We start from the raw sequence: 23032 nt of genomic DNA on the forward strand, positions 1-23032 counted from the left end.
AAGCCTATTCCTGCTCTTTTCCCACGATCCATCAAACACATTTGGTGTGTCATCATAGTGGTCAGGCTCGCTCAGGTGGAGCAAACTTAAACTTTCGGGGGGGGGGGGGGTTTGCTGGTAAAGTAACGGATCAGTTACCGTTTTTTTGTAATCCGTTACTTCTCAACCCTGACAATAAACCACCTCCAACGTCATTTTAGAGAATTTGGAAGTACGTCCGACCGGCCTCACAACTGCAGACCACACATAACCACGCCAGCCCAGGACTTCCACATCCTGCTTCTTCACCTGCAGGATTGTCTGAGACCAGCCAACTGGACATTTGGAGTATTTCTGTCTGTAATAAAACTAATTCTGATTGGCCCAGTCATGTGAAATTCATAGATTAGGCCCTAATGAATTTTTCAATTGACTGATTTCCTTATATGAACTGTATCTCAGTAAAATCATTGAAATTGTTGTATGTTGCGTTTATATTTTTGTTCAGTATATATGAGCCAGCTTCACATAGCAATGTTTCTATTAGCAAAGAAGCACAAATAAGAATTGAAATCAATGAATTTCTGGTTAAAGTGAGAAAATCACTGCCAAGGAGCAGCAATTATTAAAAGTCCGAACAATAGATAAAATAACATGACAACATACATGGCTCAACATAATTTATTTTTGTTTTATGTTAAAATGTACAGAGTTCTTTGAAAGTACTTGCTAAGAAAAACAAACAAATAAATGGAAATACATACAGGGACACAGTAGAGAGACAGAGGCAGCAGGGCGCTATCAACCATCGCTATGCACCCAGCCTCTATCTTGTACTCTCTTAGCTCACAATGCACCATGTACAATTACAAAGGATACAAAAAGGGAAGCGATATAAACAGACAAATATACTGAGCTCATTTTTACATGCCTCTTAAAACGCAAGGAAGTCGTCCTATACACACACACACACACAAAAAAAAATCGAAACAAAAGAACGGCTAAGTGGCCTTCAGATATGTTTTTTCCTTTTGTTTTAAAATAGCATTAATATACTACACAAAGATAGAAAACTCTAGAGATGAGATGGAATGGAGAGGTTAAAAGGCATCTTAAATTCACTAAAAGTGAGTGTTAATTTTTTTTGTCTTGAATTTCTTAATAATATTACCTCAAGAGTCGAGCTAAAAAATATGTAGTTTTTTCCTGAAACAGAAGTGAAAAAAATGACAGTACCAATGTCAGAATTTTTCTTTTTTATATTATAGAAAAAACATTCTCTACAATAGGTTTTCTAAAGTCAAAAAGAGTCAGCTTGTGTCATAAAAGAAAGCTGCCCAGTCTGATTAAATTCAGAAAAAAAGAAAAGAAAAAAAACCCACAAATAATATATGAAAACGTCAGGTCTAAGAAAAGTATCCTCATTTTGACTTTGAATACTGAAACATTGAGACAACTGGGTCAATTCCTCCACCACCCGTCCCATCCTAACACAGTGACCATCCAGATGTCTATGTGTGTGGGGGGGGCAAGGCGTACACAATGCACAGTATTTGGCATTGGCCACCTCTCCGTATGCCGATGGTCCATAGAGCGCAGACATCTCTACTAGTCAATGGAAGTGCACTGCAGACTTGCACAGATGAACTCGTTTTAACAGAAAACAGTGTTCAGAGAGGATGCCTTGACCTCTGCTTGTGGGTTACTAACACTTAATGAAGTGGCTCAGCTAATTTCCAACAGCTGGTTTTCCTTAAAGCAGTGAGTTACTCCACCTGGCAGACTTCATATTTATATCTTTCCCTGGAAGGTAAACTGCATGGGGACGACAGACATACACCATCAACTGGGTAAAAAGGCCTAATAATAGCCTTCTGTAGAGTGTGACCCCCCAAAAAATGTAAGTGCTGCAATGTCTTCTGCCTGCCACTGAGGGGAGACTAGCTGGCTCGCTGACTGACAATGCTGGACTGTGAATCGACAGGAAGTAGCAGAATATTTACATCTAAACATTCCAGAACGCACAGCTACAGCATCCTGGGTGGTGCCCAAGAAGACTACTGGTTTACCTATTTCTGGACAGTGATCCCTCTCCTGATACACACCCTCCTACCAGGAAGACAGACTCCTGACACTGTTGTGACACTGAGGACCCATGAATCTCAACTGTGAGACTGAAGTGCCCCGGCTCACCAAGTGGCAAGGGTTGTGCGCGCGTGTGTGTGTGTGTGTGTGTGTGTGTGTGTCGGAGCTAGATGGAGTACCACCATTTCAGTATGCCATACTTCAAGACCAAAGCATAGAGAGGTTGAACTGCACGCGAGTTGTTTTCAACGGTTGTCAAAATAAAAACAATGAAAGTATTCAAATATATTGAAAGAAAAGTCCATCTACAATTATAATCAGTCTCTTTTTTCCAAGTTAAGGCTTCCTATGTCAATTACAATATTGTGTGCATGGTTTAATATATTTAGTTAACCTCTTAGTTTTGACAATGTAAGGTCCTCCAAAGTCCATGTTTCAGCCCATCTTCTTCCTCCTCCTCCTCCACTCTCCTCCCAGTAAACAGTGGAGGGGAGCCTTCCGTTAGCGTAGAAACTGTGCCAGAGAGGAGCGTGTCGTGTAGGTCTGACTAGACTAGTGCAGTCTGCCAGACAGTACCAGAGGTTCAGTTACACGTTATGTATCGTGCCAGCATACTTCCTACACAGCCAGCATACTCACTACACAGCCAGCTTGGGGGTGGGGGATGAATCCAACTGAATAGAACAAAATTACACATACAAAACATTGAAAATAGTCTCCCCTCGCTCTCCCTTTATGCTCGCTCTGGCTTTGGAGAGGGTGGATTCAACACCAAGTAATACAGTAAAGAGAGGAGACAGCAGAGTCCCTCCCTACATCAGAGTGCCAGGTCGGAGAGTGTCCCCCCCCCCCCCCATCTCTTGAGAGCTGCGGCGCTGCTGTGGGGTTCTCTACTCATCTGCTCATGTAAGGCGACTGTTTGGGGACGCCGGCGTAGCTGTGGTGGGTGGGGCCCGTGTACATCATGTTGCCGTGGTGATTGGGCTGCATAGGCTGCTGCGGGTACCCCTGCCCCCCCATCATGCCCATCTGCATTTGCATGGGATACTGGGCGGGCTGGTTCATGTAAGGGGGGTTCCCGTGGTAACCGCTGTTCATCATAGGCTGTGGCATGCGGTAGCCGGCCGACATGGCGTTCAGCTGGTTCATGTTCATGGTGTTGTAACCGGCCGGCGTGGGCATGAGGTTGGGCATCATACTGCGCTGCACGGCCAGGGTACGGGGCGAGCCCTGCATGGCCACGGACCCAGAGCTGCGGCCGTACAGCTGCTGCTGGTGCGGGGAGGGAGCAGGGGCCAGCTGGGCCTTGGAGCGGATGGCGATGTGGCCCTTCACCGTGGCCATCTGGCCCTGCAGCCTCTGGGTGTGGGGCGGGGGAGGCAGGCCGATGTTGCCGGTGGGCATGTTGCACTGCAGCTGCAGGGAGCCCAGGTTCATGGAGCCAGAGCTCATTTGTGGAGGGGGGCTCATGGTGGCCTGGCCCTGGGTTAAGGGAGGGTGTGGGGAGGGGGAGAGCTGGGCCAGACCGGGGTTAGACAGAGAAACACTGGTGGCGTATGACGTGACGGAGGCCGAGTGCGAGTAGGGCATGGCGTGGGGGTCCATGATGGTGTTGGTAAGCTGCTGCAGCTTAGCCAGGCTGAACGTGGCCGAGGGCTGGGGGTAACCCCCTGCACCAAAGTCCTGGCCCATCCGCTCGTACAGGCTGCGGCCCCCACCCTGGGAGGCACTCTCAGGGATCTCCATGATCATTGGCGTGGAGCCAAAGCCGTTCCCCATACTGCACTGGGACAGGGGCTGCTGCTGCTGTGGCGGGTGGGGGTTTGGAGGGGCCGAGGGTTGGGGGTTGGGACCCTGCTGCTGCACTTTTTTCTGGGACTGCTGGCTGGCGCTGGGTGGCCTCTCGTTCACAAAGCTCTGAGGAGACTTGATGCCTTGGTGGGTGTTGGCAGACGGCGGACGGGGTGGCAGCGGAGGCTGGGACACACTGTTGTTGCCACCCATGTTGGCTCCCGGACCATTATTGGGCCCTGGCCCGGTCTGTTGGATGAGGCTGCAGCTGCCCATGGCGAGCTGTGATGTCACAGCGCCGCTGGGAGACGTGAGGCCGGGCGCCGGGACAAAGGAGCAGCTGTTGCCCTGTGAGGAGGGCGTGGCCGAGTTAGAGGAAGAGCCCGCCGACGACGAGGAAGAGGCGACCGCATGGTTACCGCTGTTGTTCCCTCCCCCGCTGCCCATGGTGGAATCGTAGCTGCTGGGATTGTCATAGTTCTCTGTGGTGCTCTCGATGCTGCCCAGGTCACTGAATCCACTGTCCACCACCTGCTGGGAGTGGTCCGACACCGACGGCACGTCCATCAAGGGACTGGTCTCCATGTTCTGCTGGGACGGGGCTGACAGAGAGCTGGGGTGCTCAGGGGTGATCTGGGTGTACACCCCTCCCCCTGTTCCCCCAGTAGGGCCTGGCGTGCCCTCTCTCTGCTGCCCCAGCCCAGACTCCATCACCCCTCCTGGGGTCACGCCTGCTGGGCTGTTGACGGAGCGGACTGACTGGCTGGGTAAGGGGGTTATGGTATGGGGCAGGGGGCTGCTGTGTTGGGAGGCTCCACACTCCTCCACCAGGGCCAGGTGGGTAGCCTCCTCCTCGGCCTCCCCGGCGTGGCTGTAGCTCTGCAGGGTGCGGCAGGCGGCCAGCGTCTCTTCACAGTCCTGGTAGGCTCCGTGGGAGACCCCGTGGCTCTCTGGCTCCTCGTCCTGGGCCTCTCCCTGGGTCAGAGACTGGACCGCCTGCACCGTCTCCAGGTCCAGCTCGTTGTTGTGGTGGTGCTGGCCGTGATGGGACCCGTGGTGGTGGGTCAGCTCCTCCTTGAAGGAGTCGGGGTGCTGGTGGGGGTGTGGGTGCTGGGGCTCCATCAGCACCGTGACAGCCTTGTCCTCGGGGTGCAGCGCCTGCAGCTCTAGGGGCTCGGAGGGGACTGAGATGGCTGTCACGGTCTCCACCGCCGCAGCTGCCGCTGCTGACTCCTCCGCCTCTCGCCGCCGCCTCCTCTCGTCCTGTGCTGCGTCCAGCGGCCGGCACTTCACCTCCTGCAGCTCCTCCTCCGCCTCTTCGTCGTCCTCCTCTTCGTCGTCCTCCTCTTGCTTGCTGACATAGGAGTCTCTGGCCTGCACGCTTCCCTGCATGTCTAAAAAACCTTCCCCGCCCTGGGGTTCCTCTTTGACGGGCGGAGAGCAGGCGGGGGAGGTAGGCTCTTCCTCCTCCTCAGAGTCCTGGGCCTTCCTCTTCTTGCTCTTGTCCTCCAGGTGTCCGTCTCCTTCGTCGTCTGCATCATGGTCGTCGCTGCGTCTGCTCCCCGAGCCTGGCATTGCCACGGTCCTCCTACTGCTGCTGCCCAGGCTCGCACACTCCTCATCCTCCCTCTCCTCGTCTTCCTCATCCTCCCTGTCAGCCATGTCTCTGTTCTTGTCTGGCCTGCTGGGCTGGGGGGCACTGGGGCCTCCGGTAGAAGACAGCAGGGAGCGGGGCGGTGGATGGCTCGGTTTGTCCTCTACCCAGCCCCTCTCTGTCTCCTCCTCCTCCTCCTCTGGCTCCGAGACAGGGAGCGGCTTAGGGATGGGTTGTTGTAGCAGGGATGGGTTTTTGGGCGGTCGCCCCCGCCTCTTAGGGATCTTCTGCTCCACGGGCTTGGGGGGATAGTCGTCCTCTTCATCAGAGTCTTTGCATTTGTCGTTGTCGGTAGCTGCAGCTCTGGAGGACCTCTTGCAGGCACGGTCCTCTAGCTGCTGGTGGGGCTTGTCTAGCTGCTGCCCCCCTCCCAGACCCAGCCTCGGTCTCTCTGCCTCCTGCCTCTTGGCCTCCTCCTGGGCCCGCTGTAGGTAAAAGCTCTGGGGCTTGCGGCCCGGCTTCATCTTGATCTTGGGGGGCAGAGGGTCCCCCGAGGTGGTCAGACTGGTGTCCCCCGCGTTCTGGTTGGCCCCGCTGCCAGGTGGTCTGTCCGGCCATTTCCTCAAGTGCAGGGGCTTGCGGGGCTTGCCCTTGGGCCAGCCTTTTTTCTTCTTGACGGGGGACTCTGGGTTGGCCGCCGAGGTGTCTGCGGAGGCCGTGGGCTCTGGGTTCCGTAGGGAGGCAACTGACTTCAGAACAGGAGTGGGTTCTATACGAGAACAGAGGGGGAGAGAGATCCATTGTTACACATACAGATCTACTCAAGCAAGTACTCTATATCAATGCCTAGCTACTGTACACCTATACCTTGCGACATAAATAACTGCTCTGTTAGCCCTGTGGATCCTGTGGACTCACCGTCCTCCTCAGACTCTGTGAGGTTGGCTCGTCGGCCCCGCTTGGCCGTAGGGTCCGTGTGTCGGAGGGCGGAGCGGCCCGGGGGGTAGCGCCTCAGGGGGGTCTCCTCCTCCAGCCGGGGCATTGGCCTCTCAGAGTCAGAGTCCACGAAGGGCTCATCTAGCACCTCGGTGGTCTCGGAGATGGTCTCGGTCACCACGCTGCTGTGGGCGTGGCTGTGGCTGCGCTGACGCATGCGCCTCTTCCTCAACGGTTTCTGGGGAGACATGGAAAAGCTTTTGAAAACAGTAAAACGTTGCAAGCAGAAAGTGTGAATCTCTTATTTTGGAAGAGGTCGTCGCTAATGTTTCTTTCGAGGTTACAACGTTCTTATCATTTGGAGTGACCTATATCAAGCAGTTCAGCAGATCCAGTCTTTCCATTCACCTTGCATTTGAGCCCCAGGGTGGGCTTTGTGAGGATGGCTGGGGAGTGATCCCCCGTCTCCACGTCATCGTCGCCATCCTCTTCCTCGCTGCTTTCACTTAAGCAGCTCCGTCTGACCGGCGACGGGTCGCTGAGCCTGGGTGACAGGGGCAACTGGGGAAAGGCCTCCCCGGGCCCCTCACTCAGCCTGCGCTCGGGGCCCCTCGTCTTCCTGGGAGGTCGCCCTCTGCTGCGTGGGGGTGGGACAACAGATTGCCTGCCAAGCATCTCTAGGGGCCTGATGGTGCCTGTAGAATCCGCCTGCTGCCTGTCTGAGGAGAAGAGGGAAGGTGGGCTGCTGCCGAAGGTGGTGCTGGCTTTAGTGCCCTCAGTCCTGTCGTCCTCCTCCTCCTCCTCCTCATCATCCTGCACTTCCACCCGGATCTTTGGGGGTCGTCCCGGGCCCGGCCGCCTCTCGGCCCGCGGCCCATCCTTCACCTTGCCCCAGGGCCAGTTCTTGGGAGGGCGGCCCCTGCCCCGGCGCTCTACGTTGGCGGGGGGAGGGGGGCGGTGGTCGGGGATGGGCAAAGGGCAGCGGACTGGGGAGGAGGCCGGAGAGCTTTGGCTAGCGGGGAACCCCGGGAAGCACTTCCTCTCCTCTTCTTCCTCTCCTCCTCGGATGAGCCAGGAGAACGGAGACACCTTGTGGCTAGGCTTGATCTGTTTCAAAATATTATCAAATTAACTCCATCATTTACCACCCTAATACACACAAGTCATTGTTGTAATGTATTCCATCAAAACATTTTTTAGAACCTGAAGCATCATTATCCTCACCCCCTTGCAGGTGTCCTCCTCCCTCTCTTCCTCCTCCTCCCCCTCCTCCTCCTCTCCCTCCGACACCACAGTGTTGGTGACGATGACGGGGGTCCAGCGGAGAGAGTCAGGGTCCACCTCTAGCAGCCGGGGCCTGGCGGTGAGACGAACCATGTGGGTGGACACCAGCTTCTCCTTATGCACCAGGACTAGCCTACAGGACAGGGGGACAGAGACAGGGGAGGTCAAGGTGTTGTTCAGATGGGTAAAACCCCACAAGGAGGGGAGAACCACTCTGAACAAATAACAACTCCCAAACAGACACGTGTTCCATGCTGTAGAATAGTCTCGTCAGCTTTCAAATGGCCTTGGTAGTCAGCGAGTCGTTGAATTTGTGACGGCATCGTGGTTATGGTGCGAGCGCATGTCTCACCTCTCCCCTCTCTGCTCCAGCATGTTGAGGTGGTGCAGCGTGGCGGTGATGTCCTGGGGGCAGATGCCCGTGATCTTGCTGAGGCGTCGGATGGTGAGCTGGCGGTCGCGGACCTCATGGAGACACTCCAGCACCACGCTGCGCCAGTAGGCCGTGTAGGACAGCCGTCCCAGGTCTGACAGGGGCTTCTCTGGGGAGCCGGGCTGGCCCTCCCGCTTGGACAGCAGGTAGCCTGGAGGGGAGAGGAGAGAGACGGGAGCGGGCGGAGAACAAGGTTCATTTTAAAAACCAGTCGGCGTCACGAGGTGCATTTACATTTGACGGACATTTCAGTCTATGACTATTGGTGTGTACGATTCAGTCCGACCGTGTAAAATAAATTCATGCTACCTTTTCTACCACTACTTGCCCTGTTACTACATGATAGTGGTCCAGCTTTTCATCAGAACAACCACCACCTTCTAAACGGTCCAATTCAACCAGCTAAGCAGAGTAGGAAGGGGCCAATGCGGTTTTGATTATTCAGCTCAACAAGGAATTGGACCGGACGTTATTCATTACAGGCACTTTGAGTCAGATTCCAACATGTTGCTAGTTCAATTGAATGGGATTGACTGCTATGCCGATGGCATTGACCAAGAACTCTACAGCAGCTTAGAACCACTGGTTCAGCATCAGAGAGGTCTGGGGAGCGGAGGTAAAAGCCTAGCTGAGAGCCTGAGCGGGGGTTCCTTACTGAAGTCGATGAGGAAGCGGCCGTAGCCCTTGCGCTGGTACTGGGGAAGAATCATGATGCAGGACACGTTGTACTTCTGTTGACAGTGTTTCTCCTGGAGAGGAGAGAGAGAGGTAGAGAGTAGGCATGGAAACTCTCTGAGCAAGCCTGTGCAAGCCTGTGCTAGTACATACAGTAGGAGTCTTGTGTGTGAGAGTGTGGTAAGATAATTGCTGTGTTTTGGCCGATTCCAGGAGCACCTGCATCCATACAGACAGGGGTGAGACAGCATCAAAGCAGCGGTGGTTTCTCTGCATACAGAGGGATTCACCGGAGTAGAAGGAAGGTGCGTCTAGACCAGGGCTCTCCAACCCCGTTCCCCGGAGAGCTAGCGCCCAATTGGTTATCACTAATCTAGCACAGCTGATTCTAATAATTAGCTGGTTGATAAACTGAAAAATCAGGTCAGTTACATTGGGTTGGAGCAAAAAACCTACAGGAGGGTAGCTCTCCGGGAACAGGGTTGGAGAGCCCTGGTGTAGACACCGACCTGAAGACACATTGTCGTTGAATTTGTGACGGCATTCTAATTTTGACTGTGTGCGTATCTCACCACTCCCCTCTCTGCTCCAGTATGAGGTGGTGCAGCGCTGCGGTGATGTCCTGGGAGCAGCGCAATAGTGTGTGTGTGTGTGTGTGTGTGTGTGTGCAGTAAGATAATTGCTGTGTTTTGGCAGGCAGTCTATGTTAATAAGCATTAACATCCATACAGACACGGGGGAGACAGAGAAAGCAGTCAAAGCAGCTGTGGTCGTTGCTCTGCACACTGAGGGATTCACCAGAGTAAAACGAAGGTGATCTACAGACAGTTTTGACTTTTCCACTCGGAACGGTTAAGGTTAGGATTTTGGGATGGTAAGCTGGTCCTAGATCTGTACTTAAGGCAACTTTTGGGTTCACCTTGTTGTGTTTCCTAATGTACATCGTTCCCTCTGAACTGCGTACACGGACGTGCACTTCCTCCAGGACTGCCGCGCAGAGACGCAGGAGATTGAGTTAGCCCCATTATTTTGCGCTACATAAATCAATGTTTTTTTCTGTGATCGAATCAACATTATATATCAGCCCCTTTTCAATGCAACAAAACCAAACCTAACTTTGCAAAATGAAGTCGGATTTTGTTTTAGGCAGAGCCAGAGCGCACGGAGTAGAATTCTATTGACGGGGGCTAGCCCACGAGAGGTCTTTCAAGCACCCACATGCGAATACGCTTTTCAGATCAGAGCAGCGCGCGTGCACAATTGTTGATATTCTTTGCAAGTCAGCGCGTTATAAAGCCCAGTTATAGATAAGTATAGGTCAGCAATGGGGAGTTACTGCTTCCTACAAGAGCACAGAACGTGTAGGCCACACTTCAAGCCGTTTATGAAAAGCCAGTCAGGCCCAAAAAAAAAAGCTTGTCTTAATTAAAGGGGCAGTGTTGTATTTTGAGACAGGCTTGAATATGCAATTAAGCCAATAGGCAAAGGGTAGATTACATTGTCTAATTCTCTGTATGGTAACAATTACAGTTTCTTGCGTCATTCAATAAAATGCAATTTACAGTCACCTATTTGACCCATAGTGTTGCAGACCAAGAAAACAATCATTCCTCAATGTCAAGCCCTTCATAATATATATATATTTTTTAAGTCTCATGCAATGTAGGCCTGCATTGAACACCACATATAGGCTACATGGAGAAATCAATAACTACAGTATTTCCCTGTGAAAATGTTATGGGATTTGCTCCTTTGGTTTTATTGGTAGGCCACTCTGATAGGCCTACATTACGCTCAAATAGCCACTGTAGCCTATTGGCTACTGTCTAAAACTGTAAGGGTACAGCCTCAGTGTTCACTGTAAACGCGCGCCGGGAAGTTGCACAAAAAAGTTTCCGCTCACAAGTTTCCGCTCACATTTGCTCAGTGCCACAAAAGAATTGACGGAACGTATATATATGCATTTATTTGGTGGTTGGACATACCTTGGAGAAATAGCCCACCAGGTGGCAGCCCTTGCTGTCGTTCTGTGTGAGAACGTAAAAGAGGAAGGGCTCCACGTCGTAATACAGCGTCTTGTGGTCCAGGAACAGCTTGGCCAACAGACACAGGTTCTGACAGTAGATTGTGCTCAAGTTCCCATCCACCTGAGATCACACACACACACACAACATGAATGAAAACCTATATTGCCCCGAAGGGAATTTGATTTGCACATCATGAGCACAGACAGCAACCACCAATCTGACAAAGACAATTATTCACATTTGACTACAATGACCCAAGTTCAAAAGGGCAGTCTTGACCGCGCCATTCAGCCCCTTTCCGAACCGCAACGTCAGTAACTATGAGACAGACACTCATGGGATACGGGAGGGGAGTCGATTGCTTTTATAGCCTCAGACAATGATGCCAACGATGTGAGCCATGGCATCTCTGGTGTCCCAGGCTGGGCGAGCGAGGGGCTCCCTGGCAGGCAGCCAGACGTCCCAGCTATTCTACTCTGCTGCTGAGTGAGGACAGGAGTGGACGAGGCAGGCTGGAGAGGCAGCGAAACTGCAGACGCTATCCTACAAGACCGACGGACGGCCATAGACTGACTGGCCCTCAATTAGAGGCCTGCAGTATGTACTGGTACAGCGGTTCTTAACCTTCTGCACTTTGGATGTCGCTGATCAGTAACTCAGACGGATTAGCTGACACCACGGTAGTTGGTTCCGAAGTGATAGTTTTAGCACAAGCAGTCCCGGCTCCAGGTACAACAAAACAAAAAGACTAGTAGTAGTTGTACTAAACAACAATCTAGGCACGGTAGCTTCACATAGGTGCACTGTGTTGTGGGTCAATATTATAACACGGTGGTTTTGGGAAAGGTTGACGCCTCAGTGGGGGAACGAGAGTCTTTGACAAACGCCTGTGTGACACTGCCACTCTTGGCAGAGGACGTAGGAGCAGGGTGGTTTTGTGGCGGGGGAGGTGACCTCGGTCCCCGTCCCCCCCCCCCCCCCCCCGCCTCCATCTTGTATCCCTCTTTCTGTCTCACCTCGAACACGGAGACGTCGTCCTTCCTGTAGATCTCGTCGGCTGGAGGGTGGAACCAGGCGCACTTCCTCATGTGCTGGAAGAGGATGCTGCGACTCTTGACGTAACGCAGGCAGAACTCACACAGGTAGAGCTTAGGCAGCCTGGGCCAGGCAGAGGAGGGAGAAGATTGAGGGGGAAAGGGTGAGACATCCCGTTACATGAGCGCCAACTAACAGTGGACTGACTTAGAGTGGAGCGTGTGTGGGGAAAAGCAGCGTGGGTCGTGTCGTTCGTTACCTGCTGTACTCTTGCGGGTACGGAGAAGAGTACCAAGTCTGGATCTCAAACTTGCCGAACTCGATGACAGACGGGCAACGCATTTGGGGATCTGGAGGGCCGGTCACCCCAACTTTCTGCAAAAGGCAAAAAAATACAGACCAAAGAAAAAAAAAGACAGACACACACGGAGCGAGAGAAAGAGAGGAGGGTTTAGTTTTGGAGCTACAGCATCAAGCGAAGGCCAGGTTTTCCAACAGGGGATTAAGAAGAGCATGGAGCAGACAGAGATTACACACCAGGGATTACTGGGCTTTCTGACTGCCCCCTGCCTAACCCAGCACAGCGTGTGGTTGTGTTTGCCTGACACGCACTGGCACTCAAACACAAGCATACACACACACTTAGTGACAGGAAGACGCATACACACATGCTAAAAAGAAGGCACACAGGCACAGTAAAACAGAAACAAACTGGTCTCCTGTGCTGCTCATAGGATTATTATTAGCTCTCTGGTCTGTCTTGAGTGGAAACTCTAGGCATCTGCCACTGGGTTCTGTTGACACTCTGGTAACCACACGCTTCCACACACACAGAGAGGCCCCTCACCCATGCCTACAGTGTCAGGTCTTTTTCACTGACTGCCATGACAGGGGAGAGAGGATCCACTCTAAGACAAAAGCGAGCAGTACCAGAATGCGTCTAGTCTACACTATTTGTAAACAAACCACAACACAAAAAGGGAAGCCATCAATTATAAAATAAAAAAGTGGAAATTTTATCGCTGAGCGTGCACCTCTACCTTTCACCTGCCTCTCCTATTCTCCTACCGACCAAGACTAGAGGAAAGTCTGACAGGAGAGGAATAAAACAACGTTGGCATTGAGAGTTTCTCCTGTGATGTACAGCAACGCTCTGAAGCTCTGCGGCGTCTGTGCCAGTGAGGAATCGCAACGGAATAGACACTGATAGAGAGATATGGAGGGCAGCTGATCTTTCACTCTCACACACACAGAGAGCGAGAGACACACACACAGAGCGAGAGACAGAGAGAGAGAGAAAGAAAGAGAGAAACAGAGACAGAGACAGACACACACAAAGAAAGAGACGGAGAGAGAGAGACACACACAGACACACTTTCTTTCCTTCTCCGTCTGTGGTTACCTGTAGTGCCAGCTCCTGGATGCGTCTGAAGAGTTCCACGTCTTTCTCGGTCAGGTTCTCATGTCCTGGCAGCTTGTCCTCATCCTCGCGCCAGTCACTACTGTCCTGATTGTCTGTGGAGGGAAGAAACAGTCGGCGGGACACTTACAGAAAGGGAACAGAACAGTCATGTTTTAAGGTTCTGACAGACACAAAGTGCTGGAACTTGTAAATGCTATTTGGGATTTTATTACGATCCCCATTAGCTGTTGCGAAAGCAGCAGCTACTCTTTCTAGGGTCCGCACCAAACACGACATAATACAGAACATTAATAGACAAGAACAGCTCAAGGACAGAACTATGTCAATTTAAAAAAATGCCACGCGTAGCCTACATATATCAGTACACACACAAACTATCGAGGTCAAACAGGGGGAGAGGCGTTGGGCCGTGAGGTGTGTGGACAAACGTCTGGAGAGTAAGCAAGTTCTGCAGGTGTTGAGTCTGAGGAACATCGTATGAAGCGCGGTGTTTGACTGACACAAATAAAGCCACTACAGCCTCTCCTTCACCCTCAGTATTCAAAGCATTATTCCAGCCTACCCTCCTCACCTGTCCTGTCGTCGCCCTCTCCCTTACGTATGGCCTTCTTACGGATGCGGTACTGCTGGGAGTAGTCCACCTCGTGCCGGGCCTTGCGTCCATCTGGCGAGGGCGTGAAGAACTTGGTGAGGGCATCAATCAGGCCCTTGGTCTTCCTGTTGAAGCGCAGGCCGCCCTGCTCCGACGAGTCCTCTCGCAGGGAGAACAGCAGCCGATCGTCGCCAGGGTAACCCTCGCAGGACGAGCTGGACGACGAGCGCGGGGAGGAGCACTGCGAGCGACGGTCCCCCTTCCGCCGGCCACGCCCACCTGGCCCATGCAGCTTCTTGAATGGCCGGCCTGGTCTGCAACGGGAGATAGGATTCGTCAGAGACGCAGCAGGAAAAAGCAACACACTATACAAACTAAGGCCTGGTCATTTGGAAGCGACAAGAGCCACTGAACACAGCCAAAACGTAACAACTAAACTAATGATCACTTGTACAGATTGGCATTCATGTTTCCAATGATCGAATAGTGTCAACAAATGAGTAAGGCTCGGTCCTTCACTCCCGACATTAAAACGTCAATCGGTGAGTTTCATATTTAGATTCTTATGCTCCGACAAAGCTTCATTTCCAGCATGAAACACAGCCAACCTTTTTTGTTGTTGTAGCTATTAGACCCTGTCATTAAAAACAGTTTGTGGTCATGGGAAATGGTCTGCTCCGGCCAGTGAAACTGTAGCGGGGCCGATCTGAAGTGGCCTGCTGTGTTTCACGGGTCCAGCGACACGCCGTGCCCGAGCTGCTGGCTCCCGGACAGTGCAGCCGCCCTCTCCGTCACGTTACCAACCTGTTCTTGGGTCGTCCCAGTGGTGCGTTGTAGCGCCGTTTGATTTGTGCCGCCTTTTCATGTAAGAGCTTTCTGCCCTTTTTCCTGGGCTGACACATCTGACAGATCCACATGCCTGGTGGGAGAGCAGAGCAGAACCGATCAGAACATTGTGTATTAGATTAGCTGGCATTAAACCTCTTCGGTACTACTACTACTATTCTATGACATGCACCGGCCACACAGTACCAGCAGCATGAGAACAGAAGAAAAGAAAATGGATATGTTTCATTACACTGCCGGAAAATGGGTTTGTGGTCCTTCTGAGCTCTGTCATTCGTTACCAATTACCTCGTGGCCATAGTCGTTCAGATGTACAGTGGATCCATTTACTGCAGAGAGGCGCAGGTCTTTCCAGGGACTGTGTATGTTTAAGTGGGTTTTATTGGGTACGTTAGACGGGTCAGGGGTGGGAGAGAGGACAGGGTTTACCTTTTGGCATCCGCATCAGTGGGGGGTCACAGCACTCCATGTGGAAGCCCCGGTCACAGGAGTCACAGAACAACATGTTCTCCTACCCACACACACACAGTAAATATATGGTCACTCCCTGCACATCATGTTTACGCTGAACTTACATTTCCACCATTTGCCTTCAACCAGTCCTGTAGTGTACTTGGACGTTCAGAAGAGAGAGAACCATCTGTAGCAGCCGTCTAAAATAGTTCTCAGTCAGTTGAAAAACACAAAAAACGATCCGAGTACCGACGTACTGAGCCGAAGCACAACAAGCACTCACCGCGTTTTTGCCTTGATCCTGACAGTTGCTGCAGGTCTTGCATTCGATGCACTGCCACCACAGAGCTTTGACTCGTACCGTGAGCTCCGGTGAGAACTTCAGACAGGACGGGTGGCCTAGGGGACACAGATCAACAACGTGGAAACACTCACAAGCCTGACAGCCACACAAGATCAAAACACCGCTCCGAAAGCCGTATAGATCCAGCGCAACCATGACGACAAACTGAAAGACTCAAACATCTAACAGAACAGCCTGTCGAAACACACGTTTAGCCTAGTTCGACGAATCAAAAACGACATCTGACATAGTATTCAAATGAAACCCAAGACATAAATCCAAGGTGCAGGCAGGGGGGGGGAAGTAGCAGGCAGCGCTTCATTGACGTCCCAGCATATATAAACCGTGCTGCCACAGTGCTACTCACCGCTGTTGCCACAGTCTGCACAGGAGATGAGCTCCTCTGGCTTCTTGTCGCGGTTCGACTCCTTGGTCCCCAGGCAGAAGCTGCAGATAGGGATGGGCTCTGCCACAGGCTGAGAGAGAGAGAGACAGACAGAGAGTGAGATATATAGATAAACGGGAGTCAGACGGGGGGGCGGGGCAGGAGAGGAAGGAGAGGGACACAGAAAGAGACAATCACAAAACAGCTCCATTCAACTGCTTCATTGTACCAGACATGAGGGGGAGGGGGGGGGGGGCAGTAATCGCTGTGTGTCCACATTCAGATAACTGTCAATGTGCCACAGAGACAGCAGTTACAGTTCACTCAGACAGAAAATGAATACAGAATTTGTCCGTCAGATTAAGTGAATGGCAGAGGCAGCAGACTATTCCCTGGCGATGACGTTGTGACCTAACAGATGACCATTAAAGGCTATGATGATGATGAAAACCTGCCTATACTCTCAGGTTATAACTGATGATCTAGGAACAGTTTTGCCTTTTAGATTGGAACGAATGGACACGGGGACCTGATCCTAGATCAGCACGCCAACTGAGACGCTTGATACATATGAGCCCAGAGGTGATAGTTACTACACTACCCAGAGGTCTTTGTTCCACTCAACTGGATTCCCATATCATTTCCAGAGCAGCTCTGCGGCGTGAGCACCACTAAAGGCTCTGTTGTGTTCCGATGCTTATTCTGTAGCACGCCATCTTGACATTCACTTCTGGGGCACCAGAAATCTTTTAGCATGGAGCAGGAGGAGAGGAGAGCCACCCATGAACCTGTTTCTGAGACACACACAAACATACATAGACAGATACACACAAACTCTCCCTCTCGCAGGGCAGCTACACAGAGCCCAGGGGGATAGCCAGTGGTGGAGGGAGGCTGATGACCAGGCCTGGAATTTTGTGATTTTAGGCCGTTTGACCTTCAAGGAGGTGCCCAATCTGCTAGGGCACCAAGGCCACTAACCAAAATAGCCAATTCAATTGATTTGAAAACCCCGAAACAGTAGCTATTCTGTTAAGAAAAACACAAGTGTATGTAAATGTACATAAAGAACGAGCGTAAATGTCAAAGTGTAGGTGATAGCCTTTGGCTACAGTCTGTCATGTACAGACCTATGCGGACATGAGGGAGGCGCCTGAAAAATGTTAAAATAACCCATTCTTGAAAAAAAATGATCTGCAAGAGCTAAGCCTTACCTTATGGTATATTTTAGCAATAATGACACTTTTAATTACACATACTTTTGTATAGAATGTGTCTGTGTGTGTGTGTATGTGGACACCGCTTCAAATTAGTAGAGTCGGCAATTTCAGGCACACCTGTTGCCGACTCCTGTTGCTTACTGAAGAGCTCAGTGACTTTCAACGTGGCACCGTCATATGACACCACCTCAGTTCGTCAAATTTCTTCCCTGCTAGAGCTGCCCCGGTAAACTGTAAGGGCTGCTGTTGTGAAGTGGAAACAACGGCTCTGCTGCAAAGTGGTAGGCCACACAGGGTCAAAGAACAGGACCGCCGAGTGCTGAAGCGCGTAACATGTAAAAATCATCTGTCCTCGGTTGCAACACTACCAGGTTCCAAACTGCCTCTGGAAGCAACGTCAGCACAAGAACTGTTCATCGGGAGCTTTATGAAACGGGTTTCCATGGCCGAGCAGCCGCACACAAGCCTAAGATCACCATGCGCAATGCCAAGTGTCGGTTGGAGCGGTGTAAAGATGGCCGCCATTGGACTCTTGAGCAGTGGAAACGCATTCTCTGGAGTGATGAATCACACTTCATCATCTGGCAGTCCGACAGACAAATCTGGGTTAGGTGGATGCCAGGAGAACGCTACCTGCCCGAATGCATAGCGCCAACTGTAAAGTTTAGTGGAGGACGAATAATAGTCTGGGCGCTGTTTTTCATGGCTCGGGCTATGCCCCTTAATGCTACAAAATACAGTACTGTACTTCCAACAGCTTGGGGAAGGCCCTTTCCTGTTTCAGCATGACAATGCCCCCGTGCACAAAGCGAGGTCCATACAGAAATGGTTTGTCGAGATCGGTGTAGAAGAACTTGACTGGCCTGCACAGAACCCTGACCTCAACTCCACCGAACACCTTTGGGGTGAATTGGACCGCCGACTGCAAGGCAGGCCTAATTGCCCAACCTCACTAATGCTCGTGGCTGAATGGAAGTCCCCACAGCAATGTTCCAACATCTAGTGGAAAGCCTTCCCAGAAGAGTGGAGGCTGTTCTAGCAGAAAAGGTGTACCAACTCCGTATTAATGTCCATGATTTTGGAATGAGATGTTCGATGAACAGGTGTCCACATACTTTGTCATTACATATACATACGCACGCATGATCCTCTGTTCGGACCTCCACCCTGGACATGGGATCTGATCCCAGAGGCCGATCCAAAAACAACGCGGTCGCCGCAGGATAGGCAGACGGAGCGGCCTACTGCTCAGACTCAGAAGGTGAGCACGTCATACACCACTTCCGAGCATATTACTCACCAATATCCACTCTCTAGACAATAAGGTGGACGAAATTATGGCACGAGTTGCATTCCAGAGAGACAGAGATTGTAACATTCTCTGTTTCACGGAAACATGGCTCACTCGGGATATGTTGTCAGCGTCGGTACAGCCACCCGGTTTCTTCGCGCAACAACTCTCTGGTAAGAAGAAGGGCGGGGGTGTATGCCTTATGGTGTGATCATGACAGCAAACAGAAACTCAAGTCCTTTTGTTCACCTGACCTAGAATTCCTTACAATCAAATGCCAACTGCATTCTCTACCAAGAGAATTCTCTTCAATTATAGTCACAGCCGTGTATACTTTAATAATGTCTACATATCCTACATTACTCATCTCATATGTATATACTGCATTCTATATCATCTACTGCATCTTGCCTATGCCACACGGCCATCGCTTATCCATATATTTACATGTACATATTCATCCCTTACATTTGTGCATAAAGTAGTCGTTGTGAATTTGTTAGAGTACTTGTTAGATATTACTGCACTGTCGGAACTAGAAGCACAAGCATTTCTCTACTCTCGCATTAACATCTGCTAACCATATGTATGTGACCAATAAAATTTGATTTGACACACACAGTCAAAAGTTTTAGAACACCTACTCATTCAAGGGTTTTTATTTTTACTATTTTCTACATTGTAGAATAATAATGAAGACATCAAAACTATGAAACAACACATATGGAATCATGTGCTAACCAAAAAAGTGTTAAACAAATCAAAATATATTTTACATTTGAGATTCTTCAAATAGCCACCCTTTGCCTTGATGACAGCTTTGCACAAGCTTGGCATTCTCTCAACCAGCTTCACCTGGAATGCTTTTCCAACAGTCTTGAAGGAGTTCCCACATATGCTGATCACTTGTTGGCTGCTTTTCCTTCACTCTGCGGTCCGACTCATCCCAAACCATCTCAATTTGTGAGGCAAATAGTTTTTTGCATATCTGTATTCCCAGTCATGTGAAATCCATAGATTAGGACTTAATTAAATGTATTTCAATTGACTGATTTCCTCATATGAACTGTAACTCAGTAAATCTTTGAATTTGAAGCATGTTGCGTTTATATTTTTATAGGCTAAACACCAGTCATGTTTTACAAAAATAATGTAGGATAATTATTAATATGTAAAGGCTCGATTCTGTGATATACTTGAGACACTGTTCGTTCCGATAGGATAGAAAGGCCAGTGCCTGTTATGCACTGCAACATCCCCCACCTTGCAATCGGAGCGGAGGCAGTCAACATTTTGAAACTATTAAACCATAAACGTAATTACTTAAAACCTCAACGTTTTGTCATTTTATGAGGCATGTCTTACCATGTTCCGGCCATAGGAACGTTAAAAGTATTATTTTATAAACACTTTCTCATATGCCATTGAAACCATTAATTCTCTCATGTTCCAACTTTCTTTCGTTGTCCAGCAACCAAAAACACAATCCTAGTCATATTAACAAGCCATGCTTGTGGTTGCGTCTCCCTCTTTCTACATTTCTTTTTGATAATTTCATCTCGGTCATATCAAACCGCTTGCATTTGCGGTGTACTTTTGAGAACCGTATTTTCCCGCTAATTGCATTTGGGAACATTCGCGCTTATAGCCTACTGCCATGTGCGCATTGCTACGTTTATAAATGTGAAAAAATAGCTTAATAGTTTAGCAACATTTTAAGCTAAACGTTCTGATCTGTTGCTTTTAATTTAAAAAAATAAATAATTATGTACAGTGGTTGTATTAATTTGGGATCTATCGCATCCCACAATTGTCCCAGTGTATGTTTGGAATATTTATTTCTCGCACAGAAGGACAAGCTGACCAATAGAATAGGTCAACTTTTGTATTGTGTGGGATAGGCTAGTGTTTTTACTGTTTGTTAGACCTACTCATGTTATTGGCTGAAGTAAACGTGGACAGTTCTATCATCTTCAACATGCGCCTCGAAATTCAATAAGGACGTGCACCGCTCCATCCCCAATGTGTCTGGCTTCACTTGTAGCCTACTTCGGAGCTGCAATGCCTGTGAGAAGGATCCGATCACGTGATGGGTATTGGCTAATAAAAATGGAGATATCTGAGAGAGCCATGCGAGTGAGAGGTGCTTCGGAGTAGGCTACGGCGATTGGCAGCTAGGAGAAGGGAATTATGAATATTATATCCAGTCCAAGGGAACAACGGCCACTTTGGCCGCAAGGCGCAAATTCTTTTTTTGGGGGGGGGGGGGGGGCATTACGGCCACACAAGGCGGCATCGATGGCCATGGCCGCTGAGAAATTCGAGCCCTGCTGATGACTAAAGGGGGCTGGGAGGTAGGGGGCCTGGACTGGGGCTGGGGTTAGGCTATAGGGCTGGCGCTATGTTATGGGGTTGGGGCTGTGGGGTAGGGTGGGAGGGGCTCGGTGGGCTGGGGCAGGTGCAAAGATATTCCTGGCTGGCTGCACATAGCTCAACACAGGGAGGGAAGAGGGAAGGAGCAAGTCCAGGCAGGGAGTGAGGAGAGACGGGCTGAAGAGCTTGATTTATTGAGTTCATTTCCCTCGGACTCAGGCTCCCGCTTTCCATACAGGGACACCTCTCATCACACCAGACACACTGAGAGACACAGAGAGAGAGAAAGAGGGCGAGAGGAAGAGAGAAAATATGGCAGCACCCCTTTGTGCAGCCTCCCAATCATTCCTGCCAGTTCAGCGGGAGGGAAGGGGTTGACCTGTGTCTGTGCGCTCTCACACACACACACGTTTGCTTTCTCCACGAGTAACTAGCGCAGGCAGAGTCCAGGCATCGTGTTTCATACAAACATTACAGTGCAGTGTTTCATTTGTGACATGACTCAATTACTGTCCGACTGTGACTAAAATAATCCCAAAGACACAAAAGAGCTAATCGTTTTCCAAGATATGTGTGGGAGAAATGGAAAAGGCCAACATTTCCTTTAAAATCCTCTTGCTTTCTTCATTTCAAAAGCCAACATTTATTGTCACGTTAGTCTTAGGTTGCCCTCCTTTTTTCTTTACTAGCACCGGACTACTGCTGGGCATATTTTTTAACCTGTGTGTGTGTGTTTTTGACCTCTATGCTACTATGCACACTAGCTAAGAGATAATTTCAACAGGAAACACCAGTTAGTCACAACACAGACACGCCTATAACGTCTCACCATGCCAACAGAGTAATCTACCCGCTCGACTTGAACAACAACTACAGACAGAGGCCAAAACACGTCCTTCAGGTTAGCGTGAGGGCTCAGGTCCTTTATACTGAGACGGGCAGGAAGAGTCTCCGTCTCTATCCTGACACGTCTAACCCTCTGTATCACTAAGGGCCTACACTTGAGCAAAAACAGAGCCTAGCTGATAGAAAGGTTTGTGGTGTAGGACTACATTTTCCACAGATTAGATGTGAAAGATACACTGGCCCATGCTACGGAGGCAGATGTGCGGGGTGTACAATACACTAGCTGAGAGATGTACTGTGAGAGTGGCCTGGTTTCTCCTTGTCCATTTGCAGTGGTACTGGGTGTAATAGAGGTGGAGGGAGATAATGAAAGAGAGAGCAATGAAGAGAGGACGGGAGGATAAGGATGAAGGGGGGGGAATAGGATGCGAGTGTGCAACAGAGAGAGGGGGGGGGGGGGGGGCGAATGGGAAAAGCTGTCCTGTTGTCCTTGTCTCCTCTCAAGTCAAGGTTCTCATTAACATGTGAAACCCATCTCAATGTCCAACCAGGTGGTGCAGAGCAGCCCCCTCCCCAATACAGACCCAGACCTCTTACCACAAACTCATTGATCACTGTTACACACCGCTCGCGCACACACACACACACACACACACACACACACACACACACACACACACGCGCACGCGCGCGAGAAACACACACGAGAAACACAAGCCCACTTGGCCATAGCAGGAATATGGAATGTAGGAGGACTACTTAACATACAGTTGAAGTCAGAAGTTTACATACACCTTAGCCAAATACATTTAAACTCAGTTACACAATTCCTGACATTTCATCCCAGTAACAAATGTCCTGTCTTAGGATCACCACTTTATTTTAAGAATGTGAAATGTCAGATAAATAGCAGAGAGAATGGTTTTTCAGCTTTTGTTCCTTTCATCACATTCCCAGTGGGTCAGAAGTTTACATACACTCAATTAGTATTTGGTAGCATTGCCTTTAAATTGTTTAACTTGGGTCAAACATTTCAGGTAGCCTTCCACAAGCTTCCCACAATAAGTTGGGTGAATTTTGGCCCATTCCTCCTGACAGAGCTGGTGTAACAAAGTCAAGTTTCTAGGCCTCCTTCCTCGAACACGCTTTTTCAGTTCTGCCCACAAACATTCAATAGGATTGAGCTCAGGGCTTTGTGGGGATGGCCACTCCAATACCTTGACTTTCTTGTCCTTAAGCCATTCTGCCACAACTTTGGAGGTATGCTTGGGGTCATTGTCTGTTTGGAAGACCCATTTGCGACCAAGCTTTAACTTCCTGACTGATGTCTTGAGATGTTGCTTCAATATATCCACATCATTGTCCTCCCTCATGATTCCATCTATTTTGTGAGGGGCACCAGTCCCTCCTGCACCAAAGCA

General features: G+C 50.1%; 1 protein-coding gene across 3 annotated transcripts in view; it reads right to left on the reverse strand.

Annotated features, from left to right (window-relative positions):
* Window positions 1-644: 644 nt before the first annotated feature.
* LOC139576563 (histone acetyltransferase KAT6A-like) overlaps window positions 645-23032 on the reverse strand; it is a 32210-nt gene continuing 9822 nt past the window's right edge. For 2 of the 3 annotated variants that reach the window (XM_071402789.1, XM_071402790.1), the window contains exons 3-17: window positions 15864-15972; window positions 15437-15552; window positions 15130-15211; window positions 14659-14773; window positions 13825-14168; window positions 13242-13354; window positions 12099-12214; window positions 11821-11962; window positions 10763-10924; window positions 8758-8851; window positions 8022-8253; window positions 7610-7802; window positions 6794-7492; window positions 6368-6623; window positions 645-6218 (exon numbers count right to left, since the gene is read on the reverse strand). In XM_071402789.1, coding sequence (XP_071258890.1) covers window positions 2959-6218; window positions 6368-6623; window positions 6794-7492; window positions 7610-7802; window positions 8022-8253; window positions 8758-8851; window positions 10763-10924; window positions 11821-11962; window positions 12099-12214; window positions 13242-13354; window positions 13825-14168; window positions 14659-14773; window positions 15130-15211; window positions 15437-15552; window positions 15864-15972 — 6033 coding nt within the window. In that variant the 3' untranslated portion in view covers window positions 645-2958. The remainder of the gene's footprint in view (window positions 6219-6367; window positions 6624-6793; window positions 7493-7609; window positions 7803-8021; window positions 8254-8757; window positions 8852-10762; window positions 10925-11820; window positions 11963-12098; window positions 12215-13241; window positions 13355-13824; window positions 14169-14658; window positions 14774-15129; window positions 15212-15436; window positions 15553-15863; window positions 15973-23032) is intronic. The other variant, XM_071402791.1, reaches the window with a different exon arrangement.

Source organism: Salvelinus alpinus, chromosome 5 (genome assembly GCF_045679555.1).
Source record: "Salvelinus alpinus chromosome 5, SLU_Salpinus.1, whole genome shotgun sequence".
NCBI classification, from domain to species: Eukaryota; Metazoa; Chordata; class Actinopteri; order Salmoniformes; family Salmonidae; genus Salvelinus; species Salvelinus alpinus.